The sequence below is a fragment of the Lonchura striata genome, chromosome 27 (assembly GCF_050655825.1).
Source record: "Lonchura striata isolate lonStrDom1 chromosome 27, ASM5065582v1, whole genome shotgun sequence".
NCBI lineage: Eukaryota > Metazoa > Chordata > Aves > Passeriformes > Estrildidae > Lonchura > Lonchura striata.
The window spans coordinates 10380229-10408200 of NC_140729.1; the positions used below are offsets into that span (position 1 = coordinate 10380229).

At 50.9% G+C, this 27972-nt stretch overlaps 2 protein-coding genes across 5 annotated transcripts in view; one reads left to right on the forward strand and one right to left on the reverse strand.

Annotated features, from left to right (window-relative positions):
* The window catches only part of MYO1D (myosin ID), a 192665-nt gene that overhangs the window by 15961 nt on the left and 148732 nt on the right, over positions 1 to 27972 (forward strand). For 2 of the 4 annotated variants that reach the window (XM_085562089.1, XM_085562092.1), the window contains exon 1: positions 16596 to 16824. The exons of 1 other annotated variant lie outside the window; for it this stretch is intronic. In XM_085562089.1, coding sequence (XP_085418215.1) covers positions 16730 to 16824 — 95 coding nt within the window. In that variant the 5' untranslated portion in view covers positions 16596 to 16729. Of the gene's footprint in view, positions 1 to 16594; positions 16825 to 27972 lie in introns of those variants that run through there. One more of the 4 variants, XM_085562091.1, reaches the window with a different exon arrangement.
* LOC146765230 (uncharacterized) lies at positions 13421 to 14569 on the reverse strand. The gene is made up of 3 exons (XM_085562093.1): positions 14446 to 14569; positions 13997 to 14221; positions 13421 to 13705 (listed from the first exon to the last, which is right to left on the reverse strand). The coding sequence occupies exons 2-3, from the start codon at positions 14162 to 14164 to the stop codon at positions 13505 to 13507; spliced, it is 369 nt and encodes a 122-aa protein (XP_085418219.1). The 5' UTR covers positions 14165 to 14221; positions 14446 to 14569; the 3' UTR covers positions 13421 to 13504.

Consider the following 27972-nt stretch of genomic DNA (forward strand, 5'->3'; position numbering starts at 1 on the left):
GGAAGATTTGGGCAGGATGGTGCTGGAAAATCTGCCAAGCTTCTGAGACTGTGTCCACCCCAGCTCTTGACCACAGGTCAGCTGGAGCTGGCAGTGCTAATTCAGCTACTGCAGGTTCATTTGGTGGCTGGATATTGAATTTCTGGACACTGCAATGGCTCTGGCTCTGGGCCAGACAGAGGTGAAGGATGGCAGGTGGCTGTCCTGGACCTGCTTCCCTGTGTCACATCTCAAGCAGGTGAGGACAAATCCGTCCAACACCCTGGGAGCTGTGGGCAGAGATGGATGGGGGCTGTGCCCCAGTTCATGTTCTTTGACGTTAAAATGCTCATTAATGAGGCAGCTTGAATCAGACCCATTAATGGGGTAGATCAAAGATCATCTGGCAAAGCACCTTGGCACCAACTGGCATCAGAGCAAGGACTCCCCAGCAGAACCTTCTGGAGCTGAAGCCACTCCCTGTGGCTGCTGCCCCTGGACTGCTGCTGCCCCCATGGTAGCTCCTGGTTTGGGGACAAATGCACAGGGGGACCTCAAAGGTCCCTCTGACCCCCATGGGGGGATCCCCCAGTGGCACTGCACCTACCAGCCCCTCTCAGCCATTTCTGCAGGAATTATTGATGTTGCAAATGAGAATTTGGATATTTGCACCCAGCAGTGCCTGGGGGAGGCTGGGCTGGTCCTGGTCACTCACACCCCTGCCCCACATCCGTGTGTGCCTGACAAACCAGCAAACCCAACCAGCGCCCAGGTCTCTTCCAAAAACAATTACCTCATGTTGAAGCCATCGAGCATGTGATTTCCCAGCCTGACACTGAGAGCCTCCCTCCTCCAGAGGGAGAGGAGCTGTGCAGGAGCCAGCTGGGATTCAGCAGGAAAGGTTTTATCCTCTCTCCAACGACATGGGGTCCAAACAGGACTCTGCCCAGGAGACGGGACTGCCAAGGCACCATGCAGGAAGCAGACTGCACCCTTCAGAGAAGAAAATCCCTTAAAGCTTCAAATCTGTCTGAATTTTGAGCACCTTAAAACTTCAGGTCTGGCTGGATATTGAGCTCATTTCCTGGGAAATTTACTTATTTCTCTCAAAGTTGTAAAAATATGGATGGATATTTCCAAAGAGGGAGTTTGAATTGGGGCAGAAGGGCTACACCTGCCTGGTTTGACACATTGAGGTGAGGGAATGTGAGGAAATCTCCCCTTGGTGAGCCCCAAACTGCATACAGCACCTGGCACCTGGCTCTGATGGGGACAGACAGTGTGGCTGAGCTCCATGGCAGCAGGATCAGGCTTTGTTCTGCTGCCAGGTTCTCGCCAGCACCTCATTCTTTGTCCCATTTTCCCTCAGCCTCGTGATTTGTGGAGGTGAGGGCAGCTCTGCTCAGTCATTGAACTCCTGGCCCCACTCAGATCCCACGTGGATGTCTCACAAGGATCCCCTTTGATCCCAGCACAGCCAGGAGGCTCCAGGAACGAGGACAGAGGCCACGAGCACTGCAGAATAATTAATCCAAGAGAGGGAACCTACTGGGAACTGCTGTCTGAGACAAATCCCAGTCTCGGGAGACTCAGGTGGGCTTCTCCAGCCGGGACAAAGTTTGTGACTCGCAGAGCCTGGCTGGGAGCAGAGTTTCCCTGAAATCCTCAAGCTTCTCTTTCCTGAAAGCTCCTCTCTGCAGATTAGCAGATGTCTTTGTTGGAGCCCTGGGTCCCTGCCAAGGATTACTGTAAACACTTGGCGAGGTGCAGCCTCTTGGCACCCGCTCCGTGTGGGGGGAGCGCAGGTCACCTCGCAAGTGGCACTTGGGTGTTCACACTCACACAGAAGCTGTTAACTGCAAACAGCCCAGGCAGGGCCAACACAGCTTCAACTTGCAGCCCTGAAACAACACCAATATTTTGGTTTTCCCACCTTTCTTACCAAGGAAGAGTGAAGGGGTTGATTCGGAAATGCTGTTCCCATACCTGTGAATTCCAAGGACACAATGGCCAGCAGTGTAAAGACAAAGTCTGCTGGTGCCAGGTGTAAGAAATGTGAAAGATCACAACAGAAACTGGTGTATGATCAAGGGTCAATCCAGCTTTGAGTGGCCAAGAGCTCCTGCTGTGGCACTGGGAATTGCTCACCTGTGTGGGATCAGGAGAGTGAGGTGAGATAAAACCTAACCTGTCATGGGATCCCAGAGCAGTCTGAGTGGGAAGGGGGCTTAAAGCACATCCAGTGCCACCCCTGCCATGGGCAGGGACACCTTCCACTGTCCCAGGTCGCTCCAAGCCCCAGTGTCGAGCCTGGCCTTGGGCACTTCCAGGGATCCAGGGGCAGCCCCAGCTGCTCTGGGCACCCTGTGCCAGGGCCTCCCCACCCTCACAGGGAACAATTCCTTCCCAATATCCCACCTACCCCTGCCCTCTGGCACAGGTCCCTGTGTCCTGTTCATCCGTTGTCCAGAGTCCCTCTCCAGCTCTCCTGGAGCCCCTTTAGGTAGTGGAAGGGGCTCTAAGTATTTCCTGGATGCTTTTCCAGGCTGGACACCCCCAGCTCTCCCAGCCTGTTATGGGGTGAGGACTTGGTTGCAACCACAGAGGGACTAAGCGAGAACTCCAGAGGATTCCCTCACTTAGAGATGGAGTAAAGACCTGTGTGACCTGTTTGCCCAGAAACCATCAATGGAGGACTCTGCCCTCCTAGGTGTGACACCTGCAGGACCATCGTGGTCAGCTCCAGCTCCCCAGTTCCTAAGGCCACACTTCAACCCAGTGTTCCAAAGCAGGTCTGATTGTGAAGAAAACATTGCAGAACAGCACTGAAATGACTCATGTTTGAAGAAAAATCCCTTTAGAAAAGTCCTGGAGTCCCAGTTCTGACTGTCAGTACTGAGCCTGCCAATGCTTTAATGAGTGGCTCCAACTACTAATTACCTCCCCTGTAAAGAATGTGCTGTTTCCCAGTTCCACACATCTCCGTTGGCCAACAGCTTTGGCGTGTGTTCTTCCTCTTCCCTGCCAGATGGAAGAACCCTCCCGTGTCAAACTTCTGCTCCCCCATGGGAACTGCCAGGGTTACAGTCTTTCCTGAGCCGTGGGTGGCACCACAGGTGTGGGATCCCAGTTTTGCTCCAGGTTTCCTAAGCTGCTGACATGAGCTCCCAGGCTGGCTGTGGTCCCTCATCCCATCCTGTTAGATTAAGCCTTTTTCTGAGCCAGAGATGGGGCAACTGAGAGGTGTTTTAAAAACTTTTATTCCATTTTCAGTCTTATGTGAAGGGTGAGACAATACAAATGTTATAATTCATGCTATTACAATCAGAGAGAGATTTTTTAAATTTTCTACATTTTCTAAATTCCTTTCCTAAATCAGATTTATACAGTCTCTGATCCTGTACATAGGAACTGTGTGCAGTTCTGGGTCCCAACATTTGAGAAGGATGGGAAAACCCTGGAATGTGTCCAGAGGAGGAGAATCAAGCTGGTGATGAGCTGGAAGACATGGAGAGAAGGGGGCTGAGGGGTGATCTCATGGCTCTGTGCAGCTTCCTGAGGAGAGGATGTGGAGACAGAGGTGCTGAGCTCTTCTCCTTGGGTTCCAGGCAGAGGATGCCTGGGAATGGCTCAAAGCTGCATGGGGAGAGGGTTAGACTGGACATTGGGCAGCATCTTTACCAAGAGGATGGTCAGGCACTGCGATGGGCTTCCTGGGGATGTGGTCAATGCCCCAAACCTGTCAGTGTTGAAGAGGCATTTGGATGGTGCCCTTAACAAGAGCACTTGTAACTTCTGGTCATCCCTGAAGTGGTCAGGCAGTTGCCGTAGATGGTCACTGTAGGTCCCTTCAAACTCTCCTCTCCTCTCCTCTCCTCTCCTCTCCTCTCCTCTCCTCTCCTCTCCTCTCCTCTCCTCTCCTCTCCTCTCCTCTCCTCTCCTCTCCTCTCCTCTCCTCTCCTCTCCTCTCCTCTCCTCTCCTCTCCTCTCCTCTCCTCTCCTCTCCTCTCCTCTCCTCTCCTCTCCTCTCCTCTCCTCTCCTCTCCTCTCCTCTCCTCTCCTCTCCTCTCCTCTCCTCTCCTCTCCTCTCCTCTCCTCTCCTCTCCTCTCCTCTCCTCTCCTCTCCTCTCCTCTCCTGTGACCCTCTCCAACACTTTCTTTTCATTCACATCCAGCTCCCAAAGTGACAGCAGTGGCACTGGTCTCATATACAGCCTCTGGCTGCCTGCTAGCATGGATCCAAACACAGGCCCAGGCGTCCCCATCCCCACTGCCCCATCCTGCCCTGGGCTGCAGCCCCTTCTCTGGGGAGATCCCAGGGTAGGACCCCAGCCCATTCCCTGATGGAGCAGCTCCACCTTGTGCCATCCTTAGCCAGGTGGCACAGCATGAGCCCAGCCCTGCCCTGGTGCTGCTGTCAGGGTGGGGTGGCCAAGCTGAGGAGCTGGGTCAGACCAGAACACATCCAGCAGCTCATCCCCAGAAGGTCCCACTGTCCATGATTTCTATCCCTGCAGAGATCGTGGGTGTCAGAGCGAACTGGTGCCAAGGAAGAGGCTCCACAAGCCTCTCCTGACTATTTTAGTGAGGATGAAGGACACCAGCCATGCAGGATTCTCTCCGGGCCTCCCTGAGCATGGAATAGTGTAGGGAGGGGAGAACAGAGTGCTGTGGAGCAGTGGTGGGGGAGGTCTGAGCCTTTTCTGGTCATTGGTGCCTGGTGGCACCAGGAGGAGGGGGACAGGAGGAGGAAATAACCTGAGGAGAAACTTCCTGTGTGTTTGTTTTGGGAGTTAATAACGTCTGAGCTCTTTGGGTGGCCTTGAGCTGATCAGAGCAAGCCTCTAGGACAAGGGCAGTGAGCAGGGATGGGGACACTAGGAAGAAGTCACTGGTGGGAGGACACTGCAGTGTCAGCTGCCCATTCTGTTGGTGCTGCCATCACAGCTCGGCAGATCCCAGCCCTGTAACCCCAAACACGTCTGGGAGTCGCAGGGAGGCTGCAGGAGCTGCTGGCTGAGCCATGGTAGGAGTCACCCACCAAACACTTGGGTCTGGCTTTGTCTGAGGCCCAGCAAGTCTGTACCTGCTTCTTGACTCCTTCTACCTTAAACATTTGCCTGCTGCTCTTCCCCCGTGCTTCCTGCTGGAAATATCTCCTCTTTAATAATCTGGAGATGGGACACAGCCTTTACCACTGACACAAACCCGGCTGAGCCGCGGATGGAGCAGAGAGTTGTGCTGCCATCCAGAGGGGCCCGAGGAAATGAGCTGGCAGGAACTTTGTACAGTTCAAGGTCTCTCCTTTTCCTCTGGCCCTTGGGTTCTTCTAGCTCAGACTCCCTGCCCTTGTCTCTTTTCTGTGCCACACTGTCCTTGCTTTACCTTACTCCAGCAAGCTCTGGCTGCCTCATGAACACAGAGACCTGGGGAGGCTAAGCCCAGCTCCCTGTCAAACAACTGCCCTCGATCACTTCATTTTAAATCCACAAATCTCTTCTCTGCCTGGGCCCGTCAAATATTTGCTGTTCATGAATTCTGGTAGCCAGAAGTAAAGTCAGACAAGTCCTGGACTCCAGGGTCCAGGACAAAACTCTTCCCTGCCAAGTTGGTTGGAAACCACTCAAGTGGACATCCAGGTCCTCTCCTTGGCTGTTCTGTTTCTTTAGAATCTCTGCTGAGCTATGCCCATATAATCCCAAAATGGTCTGAGCTGGAAGAGACCTTAAGGATCACCAATTCCACCCCCTGCCATGGGCAAGGACACTTTCCACTAGACTAGATCAGTCAAAGGCCTGTCCAACCTGCCTTGAGCACTTCCAGGGGTGGGGCAGCCACAGCTGCTCTGGGCACCCCATGCCAGGGCCTCACCAGCCTTGATTTTGGGTTTGGTTTTTTTTGGCTCTTCTGCACAGCCACTGATGGTTTTCCCAGGAACTGGAGCACAGAGGAACTGAAGGTTGTTGCTCACAGTCTCTGGTGCACTTGGCCATGTTCAGCTCCTGTCTGGAACTGTTGTCACACAGCCAGGAGAGCCTCAGGCCCTGGCTGCTGCACTGAGGTGGTTGGGAAGAAGCTTTTTAACATTTTTTAATGACTGGTTGGGAAAGTTCATGCCCTCAGGAGTCCTGCTTGGATAACAACACAGTGTTGGATGATGAATAAATGGTTGTCACACTGAGTTTTGCTGGTACAACACATCTGAGCTCAGGGTGCCAGTTTGTGTTAGATCCAGGGATTTTGAAGATTTTGAGATAAAGAAAATGCCTATGTAGATTTTTTACATTCTTTTGGCATTGGGAGTCCAAGTGTCTGTGAGGCATCTTCCTAAGCATTTCACTGCATCTTAGATAGCCAGAAACCTGCCCCTTAAATTAGCATTCCCACTTGGAATGGCACATCATTGCAGCTGGCCTAACCTGGGATGGGATAGAACAGAATTAAATAGAAGAGAAATAGAGAAGAGTAAAATCAAAATGGAATGGAAAGAATAGAATAGAATAGAATAGAATAGAATAGAATAGAATAGAATAGGCTTCCAGAGGGGAAAAAATCAAAACACGGAGACTGTAATTATCCTTCAAAGACTTTTTTACTTTTTTTCTGAAAGGTAAATTAGGAGCTTTTTTTTTTTTTTTTTTTTTTTTTTTTAATGGTCAGGATAAGCAGTATCATATCCAGGGGCCATGGTGTGGTCTGGCATCTCCTCCCTTGGCCCAGGGGAGGGCAGGGAATGTGGGGGCTGCTGCAGGTGAATGTGTTCTGTGTTATTGCTTGAGGCATCTGCAGAAGCAAGAGAGCTGATGGACAAGGAAGACCCAACAAATCACCTATTTTATGATAAACAACAAGTTCAGGATCCTTTAGGTCACATCGGTAGGGATGAAGAATTCTGATGGAGCTGGATATTTATATGATGCAATATTCTTGGTTTCTGAAGCTTGGACAAAGGTGGTTGGTCCTTCCAGAACTGCTTTGCTGCCTTTGCTTTCCATCCTGTGCTTTTGCAACCTTCACACAATGCCATGTGAGTTTGGAATTCCTCATATTTCCTACAGTAGATCCCACCTCCAAGGACTGGGGTGGGAAATTGCTCCTCCCTTCTTACAACACATCCTGAAAAACCTCCCTTGTTTTGCTAGCAGTGAGGATTAAAGGAAATCTAGAAAATGTGATCTCTGAGGGAAGAGTGAAAGAATTGGGTTGTTTGTAGCAGAGGAGCAGAGCCTGGGACAGCTGGGGATGAGCTGACCTCCAGCCTCCCCTTTGCAGCTGCACTTCCTGCCCTGCTGGGATAACCCTCCTCCAATAAATAAAAGGCTGCCATGGAAAAGAAGGGAATAAAGTGCTCTGTGTCTGCCTGGAGAGGATGAGGAGTCACGGAGTGAGGCTGCAGTGAGAGCTTTAGTCAGACTTTGGGGACTGGCTGAGTGTAAACACAGCCCTGGGCCAGGACAGAGCCCTGTGCCGGTTCTGTCAGCGGCAGCTTTAGGAGGGAAGAGCACAAATTAAACAAACATCCATCATGAAGGGTTTAAGCTGCACTTACCCTGCATTGCATCAGGGTGAGCAGCAGTTGCTCCAGGCATCCCTCCAGCTCTGCTTTCTCTGCTGCTGTTCCCAGCAGTCTCATGGCTCCAGGCAGGTGAAAATGCCCTCGGCCTGGAACCGGATCCTCCTCTCCGAGAGTGGATGTTTGGAGAAGGGGTTTGCTCCCATCCCTGTGACTTCCCAGCTGCCTGGATGCAGGAGCAGCACTGCTGGGCTGCCTCAGGCCCCCTGCAGGTGGGGAAGGATGAAGAACCGCGCTGGGGACAGTGAGGAGGGACCGTGGAGCTGGGTGAGTGTTGTCAAAGATCTTCACACTATAAAAACTTCCTTTTTGTTTCTTTAAGGAATTTTAATGGATTTTGTACACTGGAGTAACAACTTCTCAACACTGTGCTATGAAGCCAGAGTACAGAAGCCTGAGGTTTCAGTGGTCAGCCTGGGCTTCCAGCTCTTGTCATAAAATCCCAGAATGGTGTGGGGTTGAAAGGGACCTGAAAGATGATCCAGTGCCACCACCTGGAGGGCACGGGCAGGGACACCTCCCACTATCCCAGGTTGCTCCAAGCCCCATCCAACCTGGCCTTGGGCACTGCTAGGGATCCAGGGGCAGCCACAGCTTCTCTGGACACCCTGTGCCAAGGTCTCCCCACTCTCACAGGGAACAATTTATCCCAATATCCCACCTGACCCTGCCCTGTGGCAGTGGGAAGCCATTGTCCTGTTCCTCCAGCCCTTGTCCAAAGTCCCTCTCCAGTTTTCTTGGAGCCCCCCTAGGCACTGGAAGGAGTTTCTAAAGTCTGCCTGGAGCCCTTTTCTCCAGAGCAGCCTGTTGGTGCTGGTTTGAGCTGGCCATGGCTCAGTGCCACATCTCTAGGAGTGCAGGGATGGGTTTTTATGCAGGAAGCTGCAGAATCAGCTGCAGTCAGACCTGGTGAACATCTCAAGATGTTTCCCTTCTGTTCAACTGAGTCTGGTGGTTTTGGCTGGATTCCCAGCCCTCTTCAGCCTGGGGAATCACAGACCTGGATGTAAATAGTAGCGGCTTACAGTGAAGCTTTGCCGTAGGGCAATTCCTTCCCGGAGAGGAAACAAAGCTGTTGGATGCTGCTGAGGGACAGGACAGCCCCACAACCCTTCATGCTGCCTCGGGCTGCTCCGCCCTCCTCTCCCAGGAAGAAAAACATCCTCAACAGGATTCTCAGGAACAGTTTTGGGAAAGATTTCCCCTTATGAGAAGCAAAGGCCTTGAGGACTCAGCTTCATCTGGGTTCTTTTGCAGGGTGTCTGGCTCTGCACACACTGACCTTAGAGGGGATGTTAATGTTTTCCCACTATAAATGTTCATGTATTTGTGCAACAGTCACATCACAGTCTTGGAAAGTCTCATTTTGGTCTTCATAAAACTTCCTGGAAAACTCCATAAAAGAAAACACCATATCCACTTTAATTATAAAAAGCCTGGGAAGTGAATATTTAGTTTGTTTACAGTTTGACATCCTCCTCCTTGGCTCGAGACCACAACAGCAACGTGTGTGTGTTGGGCTGGAAATTTTGATGTGTTGTCTAATTTTCTTTATTACTTCCCTTTTTGAAAAAATAGAGAAGAGGGAAGGGCACAGTTACCCCCTCACAGACGGTTACTGCTGAGGCAGCCCACGGAGCCATTTACCAGCAGGGGAATTGTGGAAAGGAGGAAGAGGCCCTGCCTCATGAAATATAAAAAATACCAGAGGAAGCTGAGTAAGAAGAAATGAAGAATCAGTATAAATTACCAAAAGAAGAATTCATGTTTTTAAAGAGAGACCTGGCACATGAGCAGTTAAAGTATCAGAGAACAACCTGATAAAATCCCAGAATGGTTTGGGGTGGAAGAGATCTTAAAGCCCATCCAGTAGGCTTTCCCACCTTCCACTATCCCAGGTTGCCCCAAGCCATATCCAACCTGGTCTTGGACACTTCCAGGGCTGTGGCAGTCACAGCTGCTCTGGGCTGGCTCAGCAGCCTCATCTCTCCCAGCCTGTCTCCAGAGCAGAGGAGCTCCAGCCCTCAGAGCATTTTTCATTTTTCAGAGAAATCTCTGTCTTTGTTTTGTCCTCATTTCCATCCTTCTATCCCAGGCAGAAGCCATATCCCAGAGATGTCTGTGTAAGCCTCGGGTGTGATCCAGAGCTGTGATTTGAGGTGCCCAGACCCAGCTGGGTGGCCCTAGCGGCTGATGTCCTGCCTGCACTCAGGCACAGAGCTGCCATCGTGTGCCCAGCCTGGGCTGAACTGCAGGGCCACACTCACTCCCACCAGCCCCTGGGCCTGGTCTGGGGGGATTTCAGCCATCAGAAGTGGGGAGATGCTGGAGCCTCCATGGTCCCTCCTTTGGGCACCACAGCAATGGGGATGGGGTGCCCTGGCTGAGCCAGGCTCTGATTTCTTGTGCCTGGATGTCAGCCATGTCCCTTTTGCTGTCCCCAGTGGCCTTTTGGCTCTGTGCCACACCTGGAGCTGGCACATGGCCAGCCCACACCTCCCACACTGACCTGCTCTGGGTCCCAGAGCAAACCCAGCCCCAACCCTGCCCCCCTGTTTTTTGGGGTCAGATAAGACTCAGTCCAGTACCTAACAGCAAATCCTCTGAGGATTTGGACACCTGGCTGGTGTTCTGCCTGGGCACAGGGATGCTCTCCACAGCCCATTTTCAGTTCATCACTGGCAGCACCCCAGAGGGAGGACACCCACTCATCCCTCCTCACCCTTGGGACAAGAAGCAGCAGCTTTTACCTCCATTTTGCACAAAGCAGCTCCACTCCTTGTTTTCCAAAAGCTTTTGGGATCATGTACTACAAAGTCCCCAGCCAAAGCTGTAAATCCCACAGCTGTGTCCTGCAGATGAAGATTTGGTTTGGGTTCAGATCTGAGTTTTGGAAAGGCCAACACCATCCTGAGCACAGGCAACAGGAATTACAGAAGTCCACCCTTGAGAACAGCAAACTGTGAGAGCCCTGGTCCTTCTCTAAGGCTCCCAAAGGAGAGAAGTCTTTGTTGATTGATTCTGGATCCACAGACTGATAAAAGCACCATGTCTGTGTTTAACCCTCCCATTTCCTTAGCCTATCTGGTCTACTGTCTTCTACTATGAACATAACTAAAAAAATAATAGAAGAAATTAACAACAACAACAACAAAAAAATAATCCTGAAAAGCCCTTTCAGGTCCAGCTGCTTGTGGATTCATCCTCCTGCTTCTGCCAAAGCTGCCTTTTGGGGTGACAGATTAAAGCAATTTTTTGAAAGGTATCCACATGGTGTGTGCAGCCTCAACAAGCACTTCCCCTCTGGGAATAAATCATCACTTTCAGTTTTTTAACCCAGGATTTGCATCCAGGTTTCCAATAGGTTGGAGGAGGAAGTTGAAATTATGATCAGAAGGTGCAAGTACTAAAGAAACAACAAATATAGGCTTTTGTGGAGGTCTGGCACAGGGGCCCCTGCCTCTCCCTGGGTATGCCAGGGGCTGCCCATGCATAAGGAATTTGTGCTCCACTGACCCCATGGCAGCACATTTCCCTCTTCCCCCAAACTGGACTCCAGAAAATCTTTGGAGAGGTCACAATAAATCTTGTGCTTCAGATCCCTATTTAGTAATATTAAGGTTGCAAAAGCCCTCTGAGATCATCAGATCCAATCCTTCTCCATGGCACTGCCAAGGCTGCAGCTGCCCATGTCCCCAGGTGCCACATCCACAGGGCTTCCAAATCCTCCCAAGGATGGGACAGACCCCCCCACTGCCCTGGGAACAGAATGTTTCTTACAGAAGTCTCAATTCCAAACTCAGCAGGACTATCAGGATAAAATAAAGGGGAGAGGCATGGGTTGTGTGGGGAAGGAAAGACAAGATAAACCAGAAAAAAATACCAAATAAAGATACTGAAGAATAGATTCCAGAGAGCTGAGGGCCCACTGAGTCAGTGGTGAGGCGAAGTAAGAACAGGGATACACCTGAGACACCACAGAACCCCAGCACGGTTTGGGTTGGAAGGGCCTTTAAAGCCCACCCAGTCCCACCCCCTGCCATGGGCAGGGACATCTGCCACCATCCCAGGTTACTCCAAGCCCTGTCCAACCTGGCCTTGGACACTTCCAGGGCTGTGCCAGCCATTATTTTGCTTCTCTAGAGCCCAGTTGAGCTGTAAGTTTTTGGGTAGGAAAAGACTCATCACTGATAACACCAAATCTCCTGCCCTGAGCAGGAACCTGCCCTGGTGATCTGTCCCAGCGTCTCCTCTGCTCCAGCTGTTTCCCCTGAGAGCTGGTGATGGCACCAGGCTGAATTTCCCTTCCAGGCAGTGATCCCACACACAATTACTGCAGGGGTTAAGAAGCCAGGCAGCCACACTGCACAAGAGCAGCTCCACATGTCACTCTCCCAGCAGCAGCTGGGGCTCCAAATACAGAAATAAAGAGGAGAGAAGGAAGAGGACAACAGCTCCAGGCTGTCTGCAGGGACAAGACTGAATGAATGGTCTTCTTGGTTTTTCCTTACTGTAGCACAAGAGAAAACACCAACAGGATGATGAAGCTCCCAACCAGATGTATCAGAGGGCATGGAACCCTCCCCTTCACCTCCCTGAGCATTTGGGACAGGTCAAGCAGATTCCAGCCAGGAATGCTGGAGGTAAAAACAGCATTGGCAGAAACCTGGGCGTGTCCTCAGGTTCAGCTGCAGCTCTTATTTCTACAGAGGCAAGGACCTTCCTATAGGATCTGGCCCCAAATCCATAGATTTGAGCCAATCCTAATTAACCTAAAGAGTAAGGGCTGACAGAACAGAGACTGACACTCCTGAGCAGGGCATGTGACAACAGGGCAGTGCAGGCAGCAGGGACATCAAAACTCAACCCTCAGTCCTTGGGCAGGACTTGCTCCTGGAGAGCAGCTGTTATCCCGATATTTACCAGGGAAACAGCCAAAGGGCACCCGTAAGTGACAGTCCAAGCACTGCACTGGTATTGGGCACACCCAGGAGAGCAGAGAGAGCAAACAGGAGCAGCTGGGGACGCAGCCAAAGCTACCAACAGCTGCAGCCAGGAGCTGCTTCCCACCAGTGCCACCCACAGTACCTGTGTGTGTGTCACTGGAGTGCCCCTGTCCCAGATGTGTCACCACATAGGCAAGTCCCCCCAACGCCAAGTGGTGCCCACCAGGGGAGGCAGCCTGCAGGGTGGGCAGAGGTGTCACCACCTCCCTCTAGAGGACCCCTTCAGCTTGTGCCAGCGTTACAAGACCCAATCAATGTGGAAGGATCCATCCCTTTCCCAACCTCCTGCCCATATTCCTGGGAGGACAAGCTCAGCAGCTGGAAAGGCTGCCCCAAGGGAGGGTGCCTCAGTGCTGCCAGAAGCTGTTGGCACTTCATTGGGACTGAAAACCCTCTCTGGGAAGGCAGGCAGCTGGGCACTGCCATGTTCCCTGTCCATGCCCATGGCAGGATTTGGAGCTGAAGGCAGGAAGCTAGAGAACCCAGAGACATCCCTGGGACTGGTGTGTGCAGGGGCTCCAGGGAGAGCCTGGAAACAAAATGGGTCATTCAGTGCCAGGTGCTGGCATGGCATCACCAGGAATGCTGCTGCCTCCAAGACTGGCATTCCCCCAGGGCTTAGAATAACACCCACCCCCCTTTCCTCCTGCTTTTCTTGGCCAAATAGTGTGCAAAGATGTACCCAGCTGCCCAACAGCCCCCCCAGGGCAGCCTGGGCTGACAGAGACAAGAGACTGCCCTGTGAGTGTTTGAGGGGTGTGTGACCACCCCTGCCCTGCTCCCCTTCCTGGGGCACACAGGTACCCAGCCCAACACCTGCTGCTCTCAGTGCTGGCAGTGCCAGCCCAGGGAGGAGGCTCCATTAAACAATGCAAAAAAATACTTTATTTACCAAAACCACATTAAAATACTACAAAGACTGTCTCATCCTGCCTCATCTCATAGCTTAAGATCCTGGAGGAGGCTTGTAGAGCTCACGCAGCAGCACCAGTTTCGTGGCCAGCAGAACTTCACGGTGGCCCAGGTGGCTCCTTCTGCCGTAGCGGGACAGCCGGGAGGCCTCCAGGGCCACATCCCCGAGGAGCTGGGGACTGCCTAGCCAGGCCAGCATGGAAGCCACCAGGCAAGAATTCCCTGTGGAACACGTCTGTGGGGAGAGCAACCAGCAGCATCAGCACAGCAGGCACAGCCCAGCCCCAGCTTTAGTTTGGGGCCATGGAATCTTTCAGGTTAGAAAAACCCATAAAGATCAAGTCCAAACATTCCCCCAGCCCCAAGGCCATCATTAATCCACCTCATCATTGCATCTTTTAAACCCCTCCAGGGGTGGCAACACCATCCCTGAGCCCTGCTTAGCCACCACCCAGGCTAGGACACACAGACAGGCAGGTGGAACTCGGGGAGCAGGAGCCTGCACTCCAGCCCAGCTGGGACTCACCCGGTTTAGGAGCTTGCAGATGTGGGCTGAATAAGCCACTTTCTTCTTCTGCCTGTGGAGTTGGAGGCAGTGCAGGCTCTGCCAGGCACATCCCTCTGCTGCCTTCAGGGGCTCAGGGCAGGCAGAAGGACCTAGGGGGCTGTGGAGGGCAGGGGGTCCTGGCTCCATCACTGCTGCCCACACTCAGGTCTGGGGTCACACACACTTCCTGTGGCTGCAAAACCTCTGCCGAGAGAGAGACAAAGAGTGGCTGAACACACTGCTGCCCTCACCCTGTCCTTGCCAGAGCACTAATTAGCATCAGGCAAATTAGGCACTTACAGTAACAGCAAAGCCACGCACCACATTCCATAAACAAAACAGAAACCACCCCCTCTGCAAAGCTGAGCACACATAAAAAAAGCAAAGCACAAATCAGGCATTTCAGGAGATTTTTCTTCACAGCTCACCTCTGAGAGCTCCTCCAGTCTTGTCCTCCCCCAGGAGCAGAGAGGGAGCTGGGATCTGCTGCCTATAAGCAGGGGGGATCATTGTCTGCAGCTGGGAGGGGAGGGGATGGAGGTGGAGACAAGGACAGGGATGGCCACAACCTCACACCTGCACCCTGTCTCCTACACTCAAACCAGCCATTCCTGCCCAAAATTCTTTTAGGTGAGGCTGTATTTGCTCCCAGATCCCCTGACAGCCCCATTGCTCTAATTAGTATCATTAATGAAATTAGCCCTTGGTGCTGGATCTGGGGGGACTTCTGTGTCGTTTATTCTGCATTAATTTGAGGGGGTTCCAGGGTTTCACCAAGCACCAGGGTGAGCAGGGTCTGGGCAGGTACCTGGGGATGCTGGGGGCAGGAACCCTCCACAAACACCCTGCCTTCTCCCCTCTGTCCTGGCAGGGGTCTCAATGCAGAGCCCTGTTTTGGTGTTTGTGGCACCGGGGTACAGCCAAAGGGGGTCAGTGTGCACTGGATGTGGCCCCATCCTCGGGGGTGAGTTTTTGAGAAGGGGGGGTCCTTTGGGTGCAGCCCCCCACCCTGAAGGGTGTTTGTGGAGGGTTCCTGGGGTGCAGCATCTTTTCCTGCAGGACATGGGGTGGGGCTCGGTGTCCCTGTGGAGAGGGATGGGGGGTCCTGGGGTGCAGGACCTGTCCTGGAGGGAAGGAAAAGGTGTCCCCTGAGTGCAAGATCCAGCCCTGCTCTGGGATGGAAATTCCACAGGGTGCAGGATGTGGCCCTGTAGCACATCCAGTGCAGGGCCTGCCCCTAAGCTGGGGAGGGGGAGTCTCTCCAGAGGAAGAATGTGACCCCTTAGCAGCCTGTGGGTGGGGTGTGGGGGGCTGCCCTGGGTGTAGGATACACCCCAGGAAGGAAGATTCCTCTGGAGGGGACAGCACCCTGCAGCCCCTCATCCTGGGAGTCTTTTCAGGCGCAGAATGCAGCCCCTTAGCACCTGTGCTGTGGTGAAGGGCTCTCTCCGGTGCAGGATGTGACCCTTTCGCACGCTGTGTTGGAGAGGGGACTTTCCTAGGTCCTGGATACACCCCGGGAAGGAATTGCTCCCCTCTCAATCACATCCTCCCTTCCCTGGAGCACCCTGCAGCCTCTCACCATGGGGGTCTCCAGCATGTGGAGCAATGGAAGCAGCCCAAGGCTGGTTCTGGGGTGCCCGGGTGTTGCAAGGGGATTTATTGTGTGGTTTATTCTGCATTCATTTGGGAGGGTTCTGTGCTTTCAGTAAACACCGGTGTGAGCAGGGTCTGGGGGTGCACCCAGCAGGATGGGAGCAGGACTGACCCTGCTGAGTGGGGCCATGGGGTGGGGTTTCCCTTGGGTGCAGGATCTGCTTTCTCCCCCGTGTCCTGGCAGGGGGTAGAAAGCCCCCAATATCTGGGGTGTGAGGGGAGCTCTTTTGGGTGCAGGACACGCCAGGCAGCACAGCCCCTGCTCCCGACCCGTTCCCCATCCCGGAGCTCCGGTCCCTTTCCCGGGAGCACAGCCCCTGCTCCCGGACACCCGTTCCCCATCCCGGAGCTCCCGGGATTCCCCGCCCCGGGAGCACAGCCCCTGCTCCCGGGCACCCGTTCCCCATCCCGGAGCTCCGGTCCCTTTCCCGGGAGCACAGCCCCTGCTCCCGGACACCCGTTCCCCATCCCGGAGCTCCGGTCCCTTTCCCGGGAGCACAGCCCCTGCTCCCGGACACCCGTTCCCCATCCCGGAGCTCCGGTCCCTTTCCCGGGAGCACAGCCCCTGCTCCCGGGCACCCGTTCCCCATCCCGGAGCTCCGGTCCCTTTCCCGGGAGCACAGCCCCTGCTCCCGGACACCTGTTCCCCATCCCGGAGCTCCGGTCCCTTTCCCGGGAGCACAGCCCCTGCTCCCGGGCACCCGTTCCCCATCCCGGAGCTCCGGTCCCTTTCCCGGGAGCACAGCCCCTGCTCCCGGACACCTGTTCCCCATCCCGGAGCTCCGGTCCCTTTCCCGGGATCCCCGCCTGCAGTGCGCGGCTCTGGCCGCCAGGGGGCGGCGCCGCCCCGCCCCGCCCCGGGAGCGGCGCGGCCGCCAGGGGGCGCCGCGCGGAGCCGCTCTCGGCCCGGCCCCGCCCCGCCGCAGGTGACACCCCCACACCCGCCCGGGGAGCGGCGGGAGCGCTCCCGAGCCCGTCCCGCTCCCGAGCCCGTCCCGCTCCCGGCTCGGTCCCAGCTCGGCCCCCATCCCGCTCCCGGCCGTCCCAGTGGCCGCCATGGCAGAGCAGGAGAGTTTGGAGTTCGGCAAAGCCGACTTCGTGCTGATGGACGCCGTCACCATGCCCGAGTTCATGGCGAACCTCCGGCTGCGGTGAGTGAGGGGCGGGCGGCGCGGCCCCGGCGCCCCGGGCTCGCGGGTCTTCCCCTCACACACGGCCCGCTTGGGATGGAGTGAGGGAACCGACACCCTCCCGGAGCCTCCTCCGCCTGCTGCCCCTCCCTGGCCGAGCAAACCGCACCAAAGTGTGGATTTTTCTCTGAAATGGAAGAGCCGGGTAAGGGTGAGGGTGCTCAGGGTGCGCCAAGCCCTGGGGCTGCGGCGGCTCCCAGTCCCCGCTCTGGAAAATCTCCCTCCGGAGTCACCTGCCCCAGTGCCCATCTCCCTCACGGGACCTTGGAGTGGTTCAGCAGCGAAGCCGCCTTAAGGACTTTACTTTTAAACACTATGTTGTTCTTCCCCTGTGTCACAGAAACACGGGGTGGGGTGGAAAGGGACCTCAAAGCCCATCCAGTGTCGCCCCTGCCATGGGCAGGGACACCTTCCGCTATCTCAGGTGGCTCCGAGCCCCGTCCAGCCTGACCTTGGACACTTCCAGGGCTCCAGGGGCACCACGGCTGCTCTGGGCAGCCTGTCCCACTCCCCTCTGCTGGCTTTCTAGCCTATGCTGACATTCTGCAAAGTTGCTTTGGAGAGAAAGAAAAAGAGCAATAAAAGTCACCAAGTCCAAGGTTGCTCCGTCCCATGGGGGCATTGCAGCCACTTGCTGGTTTATACTTGCTGTGATAACATTTCGTGATCTTTATGGTTTTATTTCCCTTGTAGACATGGTGGGTGCTGGAAAGATCCACATTTTCCTGCCTGCTCTCAACCACAACTAAATCCTGGGCAGCACTGATAGAGGACAGCCAGGAGACCCTAAGTCTGTGGCTGTTTTTCACTTTCCATTATAAAACATTCATGGGATCTCCTCCTGATAAACTCTTATGCCCCTGCTTGTGCAAGGATTTGATAATTGCCAACGAGAAGCTTTTGAGGTAAAGATGTGACTTACTGGCTTGTGTCCCTTCCCTCTTCTGCTCAGGTTTTCCTACCTGTTCCTGTCTTGCCACTTGTGTTCCGGTGGGTTTTGAAATCAGTCACTTGTGAGGCCACTGGTGTTGTTGGATGCACCTGAGAGTGGCTGTGACAATAGATGGGAGGTGGGCTAAGCTCCCTCAGCAGGCTTCAAACTATTGAGGAAGGAGAATATTAAGCTTTTTCAGACAATTGTGTTGCCTCTTCTGGATGAAGTCTGTAGATTTTGTGATCTGGCTGCTTCAGCCAGTGTGGGAATTTCAATGCTACACAGCTATCCCTGTGCCCTGAGATGCTGCAGGGTGAGGGCTCAGATCCTGTGGAGTGTAATAACAACCAACATATTTTATGCTTTTTTCCTTCTATATTTGGATTTCTGTTTGGGCAGAGAGGGCATTTGTGTTTGAATATAAGAAAATCATTGTGAGAATGGTTAAGCTTTGAACATGATTTCAGATTTAAATGAATTTTGCAGTGCCTCTAAAAGTTTAAATTTGATTCTCATTTGTACACTCCATGATATTGTAATTGTATTAGAAAGGGCTTGCATGCAATATCTTTGTAATTAGAAGGAAGAATGTCATGGTTTGTTCTTGGAGTTTTATTCTTTGGTTAATATGTACTAAAAATCTAAATGAAGTATTGGAAATTGATTTATAACTTAAAAATCAATGTGGCACATTGGTTGCCTTTTGGAATCCATTGAGAGATGCATTTCAGGGACAGACTTTGCAAATTTTGTATGAAGGCATGAGGAGAACAAGCCAGCAGACCTGGATCCTTACAATAGATGTGCATCTTTGTTTATTTTTTTCTCTGTGCTGTTGCTGATGGTGCCTGAGGATGTATCCAGGACATCCCTGCTGTGGGTGATATACCTTGGAGGCCCCATTTAACTGCAGTGCTTTGGTCCCTGGTACTCAAACCTGCCCAAACCCAGGCTTATCCTCTGACAACAGTTCAGACTCAGGTTCTTCTCACCCAGCCGTGAGCTCTGCCTGAGCTTCAAGGTCATCTGGTGTCTGAGCCCTGGGCAGAACAAACTTTTGTCAAAAGCTGATTGATACTGTTAAATTTTCTAACCTTGGTGCTGTCATCCTCTGCCTCCAGGCCTGTCTGCATTGGGACGTTTGGGAAAGCTGATGTGAATTTCCCAAAAGTGTGGCCTTCCAGTGAAGCTGCGGAGCTCTGCCGGGCGCTGGGCGCTGTGTGGTGGCCCTGGGCTGTGCCCCGGCCCCGCTGCCGGTGCTTTACAACACTCGGGCAGCACCTGCTGCTCACGTTTTACTGCTCTGGAGAGGGCAATTGACTCTTGGCGCTGACACGTCGGACGCTGTGTGAGACCCAGCCTGGGACCTGCCAGGGGTTGGCTGTGTCACTGGGGCAGTGGCAGTCCCCTGTGTGCTGAGCAGAGGGAAGGAGTTGCTGCTCCTTCGTCACGGAGTGCCCGTGGCGGGTTTGTTCCGTTTACACTTGGAAGGGCTCCACCCTATTCCATAAATCCAGCTTTCTGCCAGAGCTATTTTTGTTTGGGGTCACTGGCTGACCCAAGACGGGCCGTGCTGGATTTAGTTCCCAAGTGAGCCCAGATGTGGGTGGAATTAAAATCATACAAGTTTTGGTGCATGCAAGGATATTTCCCCAAGGATGTCTCCAGTGGGAAAAAGAGGAATGGTGAAACTGCACTTTTCATTAGTGTAGTATTTGAATTCAGTGGTGTTGACATGGGCTGGATGAGTGTGCCTGGATAGGTGGGTGGATGCAGTGTGAATTTACTACCTCCTTTCCCAGCCCCAGTGCTTATGCCCAGTTATTTGTAAGTTAGAGTGGTGATTCAGCAGGGATATCACTGTGTCAGTACCGTTTTGTGGCTGTTTCTTGAAGATACTTAATGAATGTTTCTTTGGACACTCAGCAGTCACTGCATGTTACATTTTATTGTAAATAAAATCATCCTGTCCTTGAATTCCTTAGTCCTGAGTGTCTGGTTCATCCCAGTGTCTGGTTGTGATTCTTAGTCATCAGAATATTTTTTAAAAAAGAAACCCAGGACTATGGGAATGGTCTGTGTGGACTCAGTATCTTTGTTTCTTTATAGTAACCTCCAAAATTGTAACAGACAATTGTTTCTGGAATGCTCATAGATCGGAATTATTAAAACAGCTGTATTTGACTGGTTTTTGTGTCAACAATTGCCCATGATCTCTTCAGTGAGTGCCTGCTCATCTCTGCACTGCTGCAGGAGTAACTGGCAATTCCAATCCCAGGACATCAGATTAATTGAAGGACTCCTTAAAATAGGGAATCTTTTTGTGTCTAGCAACTCCCAGGTCCTGCCACTGGCAAGCAGGTATTTATCTGTGGTCAGGTATTACCTGCTGTGATGGGAGAATGCTCTGGACTTGCAAAAATTCTCTGTTTCACTGCTTTTGACTTAACATGACCATGACTATTCCATGGCAGGTGGACTGAGATGGTGCTTGTGGAAAGGGAGTGTTGGTCTGGCCAGAGCTGCTCAGCTTTTGCAGAAATTGTGGTGTAGATGAAACTATTGAGTAAGAGAAGCAAGAAACTGCACCACCTCATTTTCTTCATGCCATAGTGGAAATTTCAAGTAGTAAAAGTTACCATTTTTAATTTAATTCCTTGTAAGGAAGCTTATTTTTCAGAATTATGAAATATTCTGGTTTATCAGGTGATTTCTTGCATTGCAATGCAAAGACCACTCACTGTTCTGTACACCTTGCATTTGTCTTGACAAACAGATCAAACCTCAGAACATTAAAGATGGGATCTGTGGAATGCCAAGAGGGAGTTCTTGAATTATCTGTTGGGCAGCCTTGGCGATGCCTTTGGGAGTCACTGCAGGGCTGTTCCTCCTCCCAGGGTCTCAGGTGTGTGCCAGGACAGTCAGGTGTGACCCACCCACTCTGTGCCAGGCACAGGATCCTGTGGGGGCCCAGCTGGGGGCAAACCCAGCACCCCTGAACCACTGGGAGTGGGCAACCACATGGAAATGCAGGGAAAAGCAGACAGCTACACAGGGGAGTGTTTGGGGTGGTCTGATGTGAGCTGTGTGCTCGTGGTGTTTGTGTTCCCACGTCTGCATTGTGAGCAGGTGCTACCTGACTCATCCCCTACTGATTTCTAGCGAGTTGCTCATTTTTCATAAGCATTGTGCAAATCCCCCCGGGAACACAATAGATCTGTGTCACTGTTATTAAAGAATTCGAGGATGTGTGAAAGGAAGACAGTGAGAGCACCTGGTGATATGTAACGATTGTAAAATGAATTTGGGGTTGTTTTCCTCTTCTTTTAAGTACTTCCAGCATGAAACCAGCTGTGGAAGGCTGTACTTGCTACTCGGATAGTTCTTGGTCATCCCAGGCCACCTGAGCCTGGAGTGGTACAAAGATCTCTGGGTTAATAGTCCTTGCAGTTGTCTCCCTGTGCACATGGTGACTTCTGGCCTCTTAAAGCAGCATTTCATAAGAACACAGTTCTGTGTTCACTTAAAAACACACAAAAGTGTTTTTCTAATGTTTCTCAACTATCTCACAAACCCCAGCATTTTCAGATTAAGGCAACAGGTCTAGATCTGTATTTATTGCAGGGCCATTTGAAACATAGATAATATTTGCTATGATTATTAATAGTTTTGGCATCAAGAATCTATACTGAAAATCTGGTTCTCCTGAGAATGTGCTGAAAATATTTGGTGCTGAACGGAGTGTTTGCTTTGCAGGCAGGGTTGAGACATGGGCTGGAGTCCTAGAAGAAGGTTGGAGCAAAATGAATGGGGAATTGGGCTTTAAATGCTGCAGAGGGATATCTCAAAGGGGTTTTCTCAAGGTTGTTGTGTGGAGGTTGTACCTTTTGGGCCTCTGTCAAAAAACTCCCATTGTTTTTCTGGACGATGTGGTGAGTTGAGGCCATTCTTTAGAATCCTAAAATCGCAGAATAGTTTGGGTTGGAAGGGGCCCTAAAGTTCATCTGGTTCCACCCCCATGTCTCTTCCACTGGAGCAGGTTCTTCGAGTCCCTGGCCTAGGACACTTCCAGGGAAGTACTTTAAGTTCTGAAAGGTCAAACTCCTGTTCTGCCATTCAGTGTCCCCTAGATCTGCAGTCTGGGTTGTTTTCCTTACCTTTTTCAGGTCTGGAAAAGCAAGCACAGGTTCTGGGGTTGAACAAATGCTTCAGTTTGTCCCCATCTTCAGGAAATGGGTGTCCCTGTGATCCATTAGGAACAATTCCTAGCCCAGCTGTGGATCCTATTTGTTCTTGCTTGGTACCACACTCTTTCTGTTCTTCCCTTGATGAACCTCAGTTGCAGTTTTGGAGTGAAGGGTGCTGTCTGTATTACACTGATATTTTTACACTGACTTCCTTATCTTTTGAGCACCATCTTAAACATTCATATTTGGGGTTGAAATTGCGGTGGGAGAGGTTTGGTTTCCTATGAAGTAATAAACTGTATTTAATCCCAGAAGAGGAAATATTATGTGAATGCTTAGTTTCATTTGTACTTTTGCTAATGAAATATTCATGCTTCATAAACAAGCTTTTCATGCCTTTAAGCCATTTTAATTTATTCATTCTAAATAGTTATGAATATTTGAATTGTTCATGTGGTGTTGGATTAAAGAGCTGCTGGGAAGAGGCTGCTTTCTCCCTGGAGAGGGGCACCTGCCTCTTGGTGCTGCAGAACACTCCTTCCTCTACTCAGACCAGCAGCACTTGAGTCTCGTCAGCCCTTCTTGGCTTCCTCAGAGTTACTCAACCTGTAGAAGCTGTCTTGTGTCACAGTTTGGAATGAATGGAATGAAAATTCCCCTTAGTCCATCAAAATTTGACTTAAGAGCTTGGCCTGGGGCCAGCCTGATCTTCAGAGGTGGAAAAGGCCATCGATCTCACTTAAAAAGCAAATCCCAATCAGAGGAATAACAAAGAGAGAATCCGAGTCAGCTTCCCAGCTCCACAGGGACTCTTCAGCCCATGGACACCTGGAGCTGCTGCAGGTGTGCTCTGGGATTCCTGACTGCAATTCCCATGGACCAGGCTTTGAATGAGGTGGTGTCCAGCCTGGGGTTTGTTTTACCTCCATATGTGCTGAGTTTATCTGGTTTCACTGGGCCTTCCTTAGCACATCTGCCCTCCCTGCCTGATGAAAGCCTCCTTAGAAGGAAGTTTTACAGGAGTCTTTTTATAGCAGCTGGGTGGGGGAGTGTTTAATAATTTTAGCACCTGGGTGTTGAATAATATACGAGGTCAGATTTATGAATGAGATCAGTCTTTCAGCACGCCTTGTACTTCTAAACTCTGAGGCTCAGCAGCTGGTCCTGCCCCCAGCTGCCTCTGGTCCTTGCCAGAGCACAGGTAACAACATTTAGTGGTGGGTAGGAAGCAGCAACTTGGGGAGTGACATCCATGGCATGTGGCATCAGGTGTGAAACAAAAACCTGACGGAATCCGTGAAGTAACCAGAACTGTGGGGGATTAGCTCAATAGAAAATGCTCTTTCTTGCATTTTTAAAGTCTTTTTTCCTGCTGTTTACACAAGGTATATGTACAAAAATCAGCTGGTAATTTAGGAATTCCTCAGCAGCCTTTTGGCTTTCATCCTTACTCTGGAATGATTTTGTAGATTCTGATGAAGTGCTGTGGGTCCTGAAGCTCCTCGGAGTTGCAGTGCATCTGTTTGGGATGCTGTCAAGTGGACTCCTGTTCTGGTTTTTGACTACTCCGTGTTTGAGGTAGCTTGTGTAACCTGCATCATCTTAACTGATTTGTCATCGCCTGCTGATTTTCACCAGCTGAAGGTTGACTCCAAGATCTGCTGACTTCCTACAGTAAATATTTACTAATACTTCCAATGAGTCTCATGGCCTCCTTTAGTCAAGAGTCCTTTGCATTGACTTCTGTTCAAAGCTTTGCCTCTCCAGGTGCTTTACTGGTCTAACACTCACCCAGCCCTTGCATTTCTTTGACTCTTTGCATTTCTTCTGGCTGAGCAGGCTTTGACACCACCTGAAGTGATATTTACTTGAATTCCTTTAAAGATGCAGATCTCACAAGGTATTTGGAGTTACATCATCTCTCACTGCATCCCTGGGTGATGATTACATCTTTTTATGGAATGAAGTTCTGAGAGGGGGAGAAGGAAACAGATGTCTGTACATAGTTTTGCCTGTAAGTGTGAAGTAGGGGAGCTGCGTGTCCCCTGGTGACAGATGCTCATTTCCAGTTCTCTGAAAGAAATATACAATTTGTAATTTACAATTTGTAAAGAAGATTTGTTTCTTTAAGGAATTTTTTTGTGAGATGTGATGAGATCTCAGATCCTGATGCTGCTGTCACATGCTGATGCTCCTGTATTAGATCAGGTGTAAAAATGTTACGTTGTGGTTTTCAAGTTCTGAAAGAACAGCTTGGCTGTGAGGCTGTTCTGTCTTTGGGAGTGAAAAAGGGACATTAGATAGATTTAACTTTTTTGAAAATGCTTCATTTTTCTTAAAATCTAAGCCATTAAACTGTTCCTGAGATAACCTCTGTCTTTGGCTAGGAATGAGGTTTTACTGGTCTCTGAGTAGTGTGTGGCTGCAACACCCAGAGCAGCTCCTTTGGGTGGTGGTTTAGATGGACAGCAGATACTCTCCTGTCAGGGCCCAGCTGAGGCAGGAGGAGGAGGAGATCTTGGAAAGATCTTTTAAATAAAATAGTTGTTACTGATAAGCCAGAGGACCCAACCCTTTCATCACTGATTCTCTTGCAGGGCTCAACTTCTCAGGCTTAGCAGCAGAACTGACTGCAGCATAACAAGCCTGCTCTTGCTCTGATTCTTGGTGGTAGTGGTATTTTCCATTCTGCCCCCAATAGTTTCTGAGCATTTTTCTGTGCATACTTCAAAATTTCTCCTTGAGCAGTGCTGGAATATTTGTTCATCAGTTCTGTCCTGTTCTGCTGAATATTTTGCAGCCCACATTTCCTGGCTGCTGGGATGCTGCTGACCTTCCCTTCTGGGTTTAAAAGTTGGCAGTGGCCTGTCCTATGGCTGCCGCTTGCCCAGCGACACTTCAGAGAACAGTTTCTGTGTGACTGTTGGACTCTCTGGTGTGACCATAATCAGGTCTGATCCAGACCTTTATTTCCAGAAAAATGTACCATTGGGTGAAAATATGGCATTAAACCAGTTCCGTGTCCCTGGGCAGCCACTTACCTGCCATGGTGTCATTTCTCAGCCTTGGATGTTTTTTTGCTCAGCTCCAGCATGGCAGGCATTGACTCCCACTGTCCCTCCAAGAAGTGTTGTCCCACCTGACCTTCCTTTCTCCTGCTGACTTCCCATATTTCTGTAACTGCAGTACCCTCCTGGTCATAATGGGTGACTCCTCTCTCCTCTTTCAGTACCATCTGTGTGCAGCTGAGCAACTCTGCCTATCTTTTGCCCTTGCTGTTTATGTCCCTTCAGCTCCCCAGTGTCATCTCTGATCTTGGGCTGATCTTCCCAGCCCTGCCCTGTCTGTCTGCTGGAATTTCCTGGGGCTGGAGCAAGTGAGCTCCTCTGGAGAGCAGTTCCCTTGTTCCACCTACACTTTGGACTTGGTCCTTTCTAGGCCTTTGCACCCCAAGTCAGGTGTTGGTATTCCCGTGTGGTGTGTCAGGCCCAAGCCTGAGCCGTACACAGAGCCCAGTCTTGCCCAAAGTCACCTCACACTGATTTTTGTGCTCGTTCCTTTTCTTGTGCACTGACAAACCCCCTTTTCCACAGAGCTTGTTCAGGGTTATCTACAAAGATTGCTTTTGCTCTCAGTTCTATCTCCTTCACCTATCTCTTTGCCTCCCTCCTGTTCTACCTCAGAACACAGCTTATCTCCTCCCTGTGTTTATCAGTTTCTGCGGCAGGACTGATCTGTGCCATGTCTCTCTGAGAACTTTCTGACCAGCATTCCTGTGCTTTTCCTGCAGTTGCTCCTTTTGGCATGCAAGAAACACCACAGAACTTCCAGCAAAGACACTGCCTCCTCCTTCCATGTGTAATTTATGGAACCCACAAAGTGTGCCATGGCAGGAGATTTGGAGTGCTGCAATCACTGATTATCATGTTCATCTGCTCAAGTTGTTTCCTGGCTCCATGCTGGGTCCCAGCCTGTTGGAGCTCTTTCTCTCTTGGGTCTGGACAGAGCCTGCCCTGATGTTATCCTGCTTGAGGTTGTTCAGGTAGAAAATGATCTCATCAGAGTAGCTTGATATGTTCCTTTTTAAGGTTGATGTAACTTAACTTGGGAAGCCTGAAGGCTCATTACATCTTCCTGGGAAATGAAAACTGGAGATCTGTGTCAGGACTCTGCAATATGTGGGGTGTGATGTGCTGCTGGGGCTGGATTTACTCTTTGGGGTTGTGGGCTTAACTCCATCTCCACACACAAAGGATTTTTGCCCTTGCCCCTGCATCTTTATTCACATCAAGCCAACTCAAACCATGTTTCACTGGAAGTTCTGGCAGCCTTGGAATAAATCCCTTTGTTCTGGGGCCCCTAACAAGAAGGTTTTTTGTCCCATTCTGATGGGAGTGGGTGTGCACAGCTACTCCTTAAATGAATTATGCTTTGAGGCACTGGTGAAACTTTCAGGAAAGGTTCCCTTTCACTATCTGCCTCCCATTACAGCATCGGTGCCTTCATCATTGCCCTGGGCTTTGTTTGTGGTGCCCAGGACAAACTCACATTAGGGGAACTAAAGGGAACTCCAGCACTTCACTGCAGCATCCTGCCCAGGGAGCTCAACAGCTGGGCAGGAATGAGAACCCATCTTTTATCAGCTACTGGATGGCAGAAAAGGCTGTCTCACCATGAATAGCAAAGAAAACCAAACTGAAACAGAAATCCCCTTTCCCACTGTAGGAACTGTAGGCTTTCTTTGGGGAGAGCTCCTCCATGGCATTTGGAGGGGTAAAAACCACGGTGGCTGTGAAAGCCTTCACACCATGGCCATTAGGGCACAATGAAGCTTTCATTCTCCACATCACATCACATCACTGAGATGTTTACACTAAAACTTTTGCTGTTATTCAGATTGCTACGCTGCAGCTAAATAGATTATTTTACAAGAATGAATGATAAAGTAGATTTCACCTTCAAAAGAAAACTCCAGCTATGGTTCCTTGAAGGCCTCCCCTCCCCTGCAGTGTTTATAAAGGAACTGGATATGGAGTTTACAAACTTCTGAGGTGGGAAATGGTGCCTTCCATTGCTCCTTAATACCAGCTTCTTTGTGTGTTGTTGCTTCTTGATCCCGGTGTAAAGACCAGGGGAGCAAATGAAAACAGGCTCAAAGAGCTGTAAATACATTTTAGGCCCCAGAAGAATCCCAAAACACCAGAGCTGGAGCACTGAAGTCTTCCAAAGAACTCGCTTAGAAAAATTGTTGCTCCTGCACCCTGCAGAGAATGTCCTCCCTTGTTTGCTTCTCAGACTGTCAGAAGGACACTGTGCTGCTTTTCCTTGTGCTTCCAGGGACAGAAGAACCCCAGATTCTTTTAAAGCTGGATGTAAACACCTCCTTGGAACGGTAGCTGTTAAACTTTGTTGAAAAGTGCTTAGCAATGACAAAAAAATGTTATTTCCGAAAGGATCTCTGTAGCACTGAGGGGTTTTTTTTGCAAATGAAAGTCCAAATTTACCGCAAAAATGTCCCTGTAACCTCTTATAATTCAAAACATATTCCTTGCTTTTCAAAAGCACAGGCAAATTACCAGGGAGCCTTTCTAAAATAAGCCTGAGGTTGGATGTTTGACTTTGTGGACAGTGCTGCTTGATAATCAGCATTTCCTTTTTTGAGTTTGCCTGTGTCGCAGTCAGAAAGGAGCTTTGCTTTGTGTGGTTTCTGACCTGTGCCAGGTGAGGAGAACACGAACAATGCCTGTGCTGCAGTACTGGGATAGAAACAGGAGTATCCCTTTCCCTTATTTTCCTTATAAGTGTAGCATTTATGTCTCCAACAAAACAAACAATGGAAATCTTGTCTTTGTTCTTGTTTTTTGGGCCATGCTGCATCCTGGCTTTCAAGGATGCAGACATTCCTGAGCTAGACCTCTCAGTGTCTGGCAGCTGGTTCTCCGACTCCGTGTTGGTTATGGAACTTAAAGCCCTCTGAGGAAACGCCAG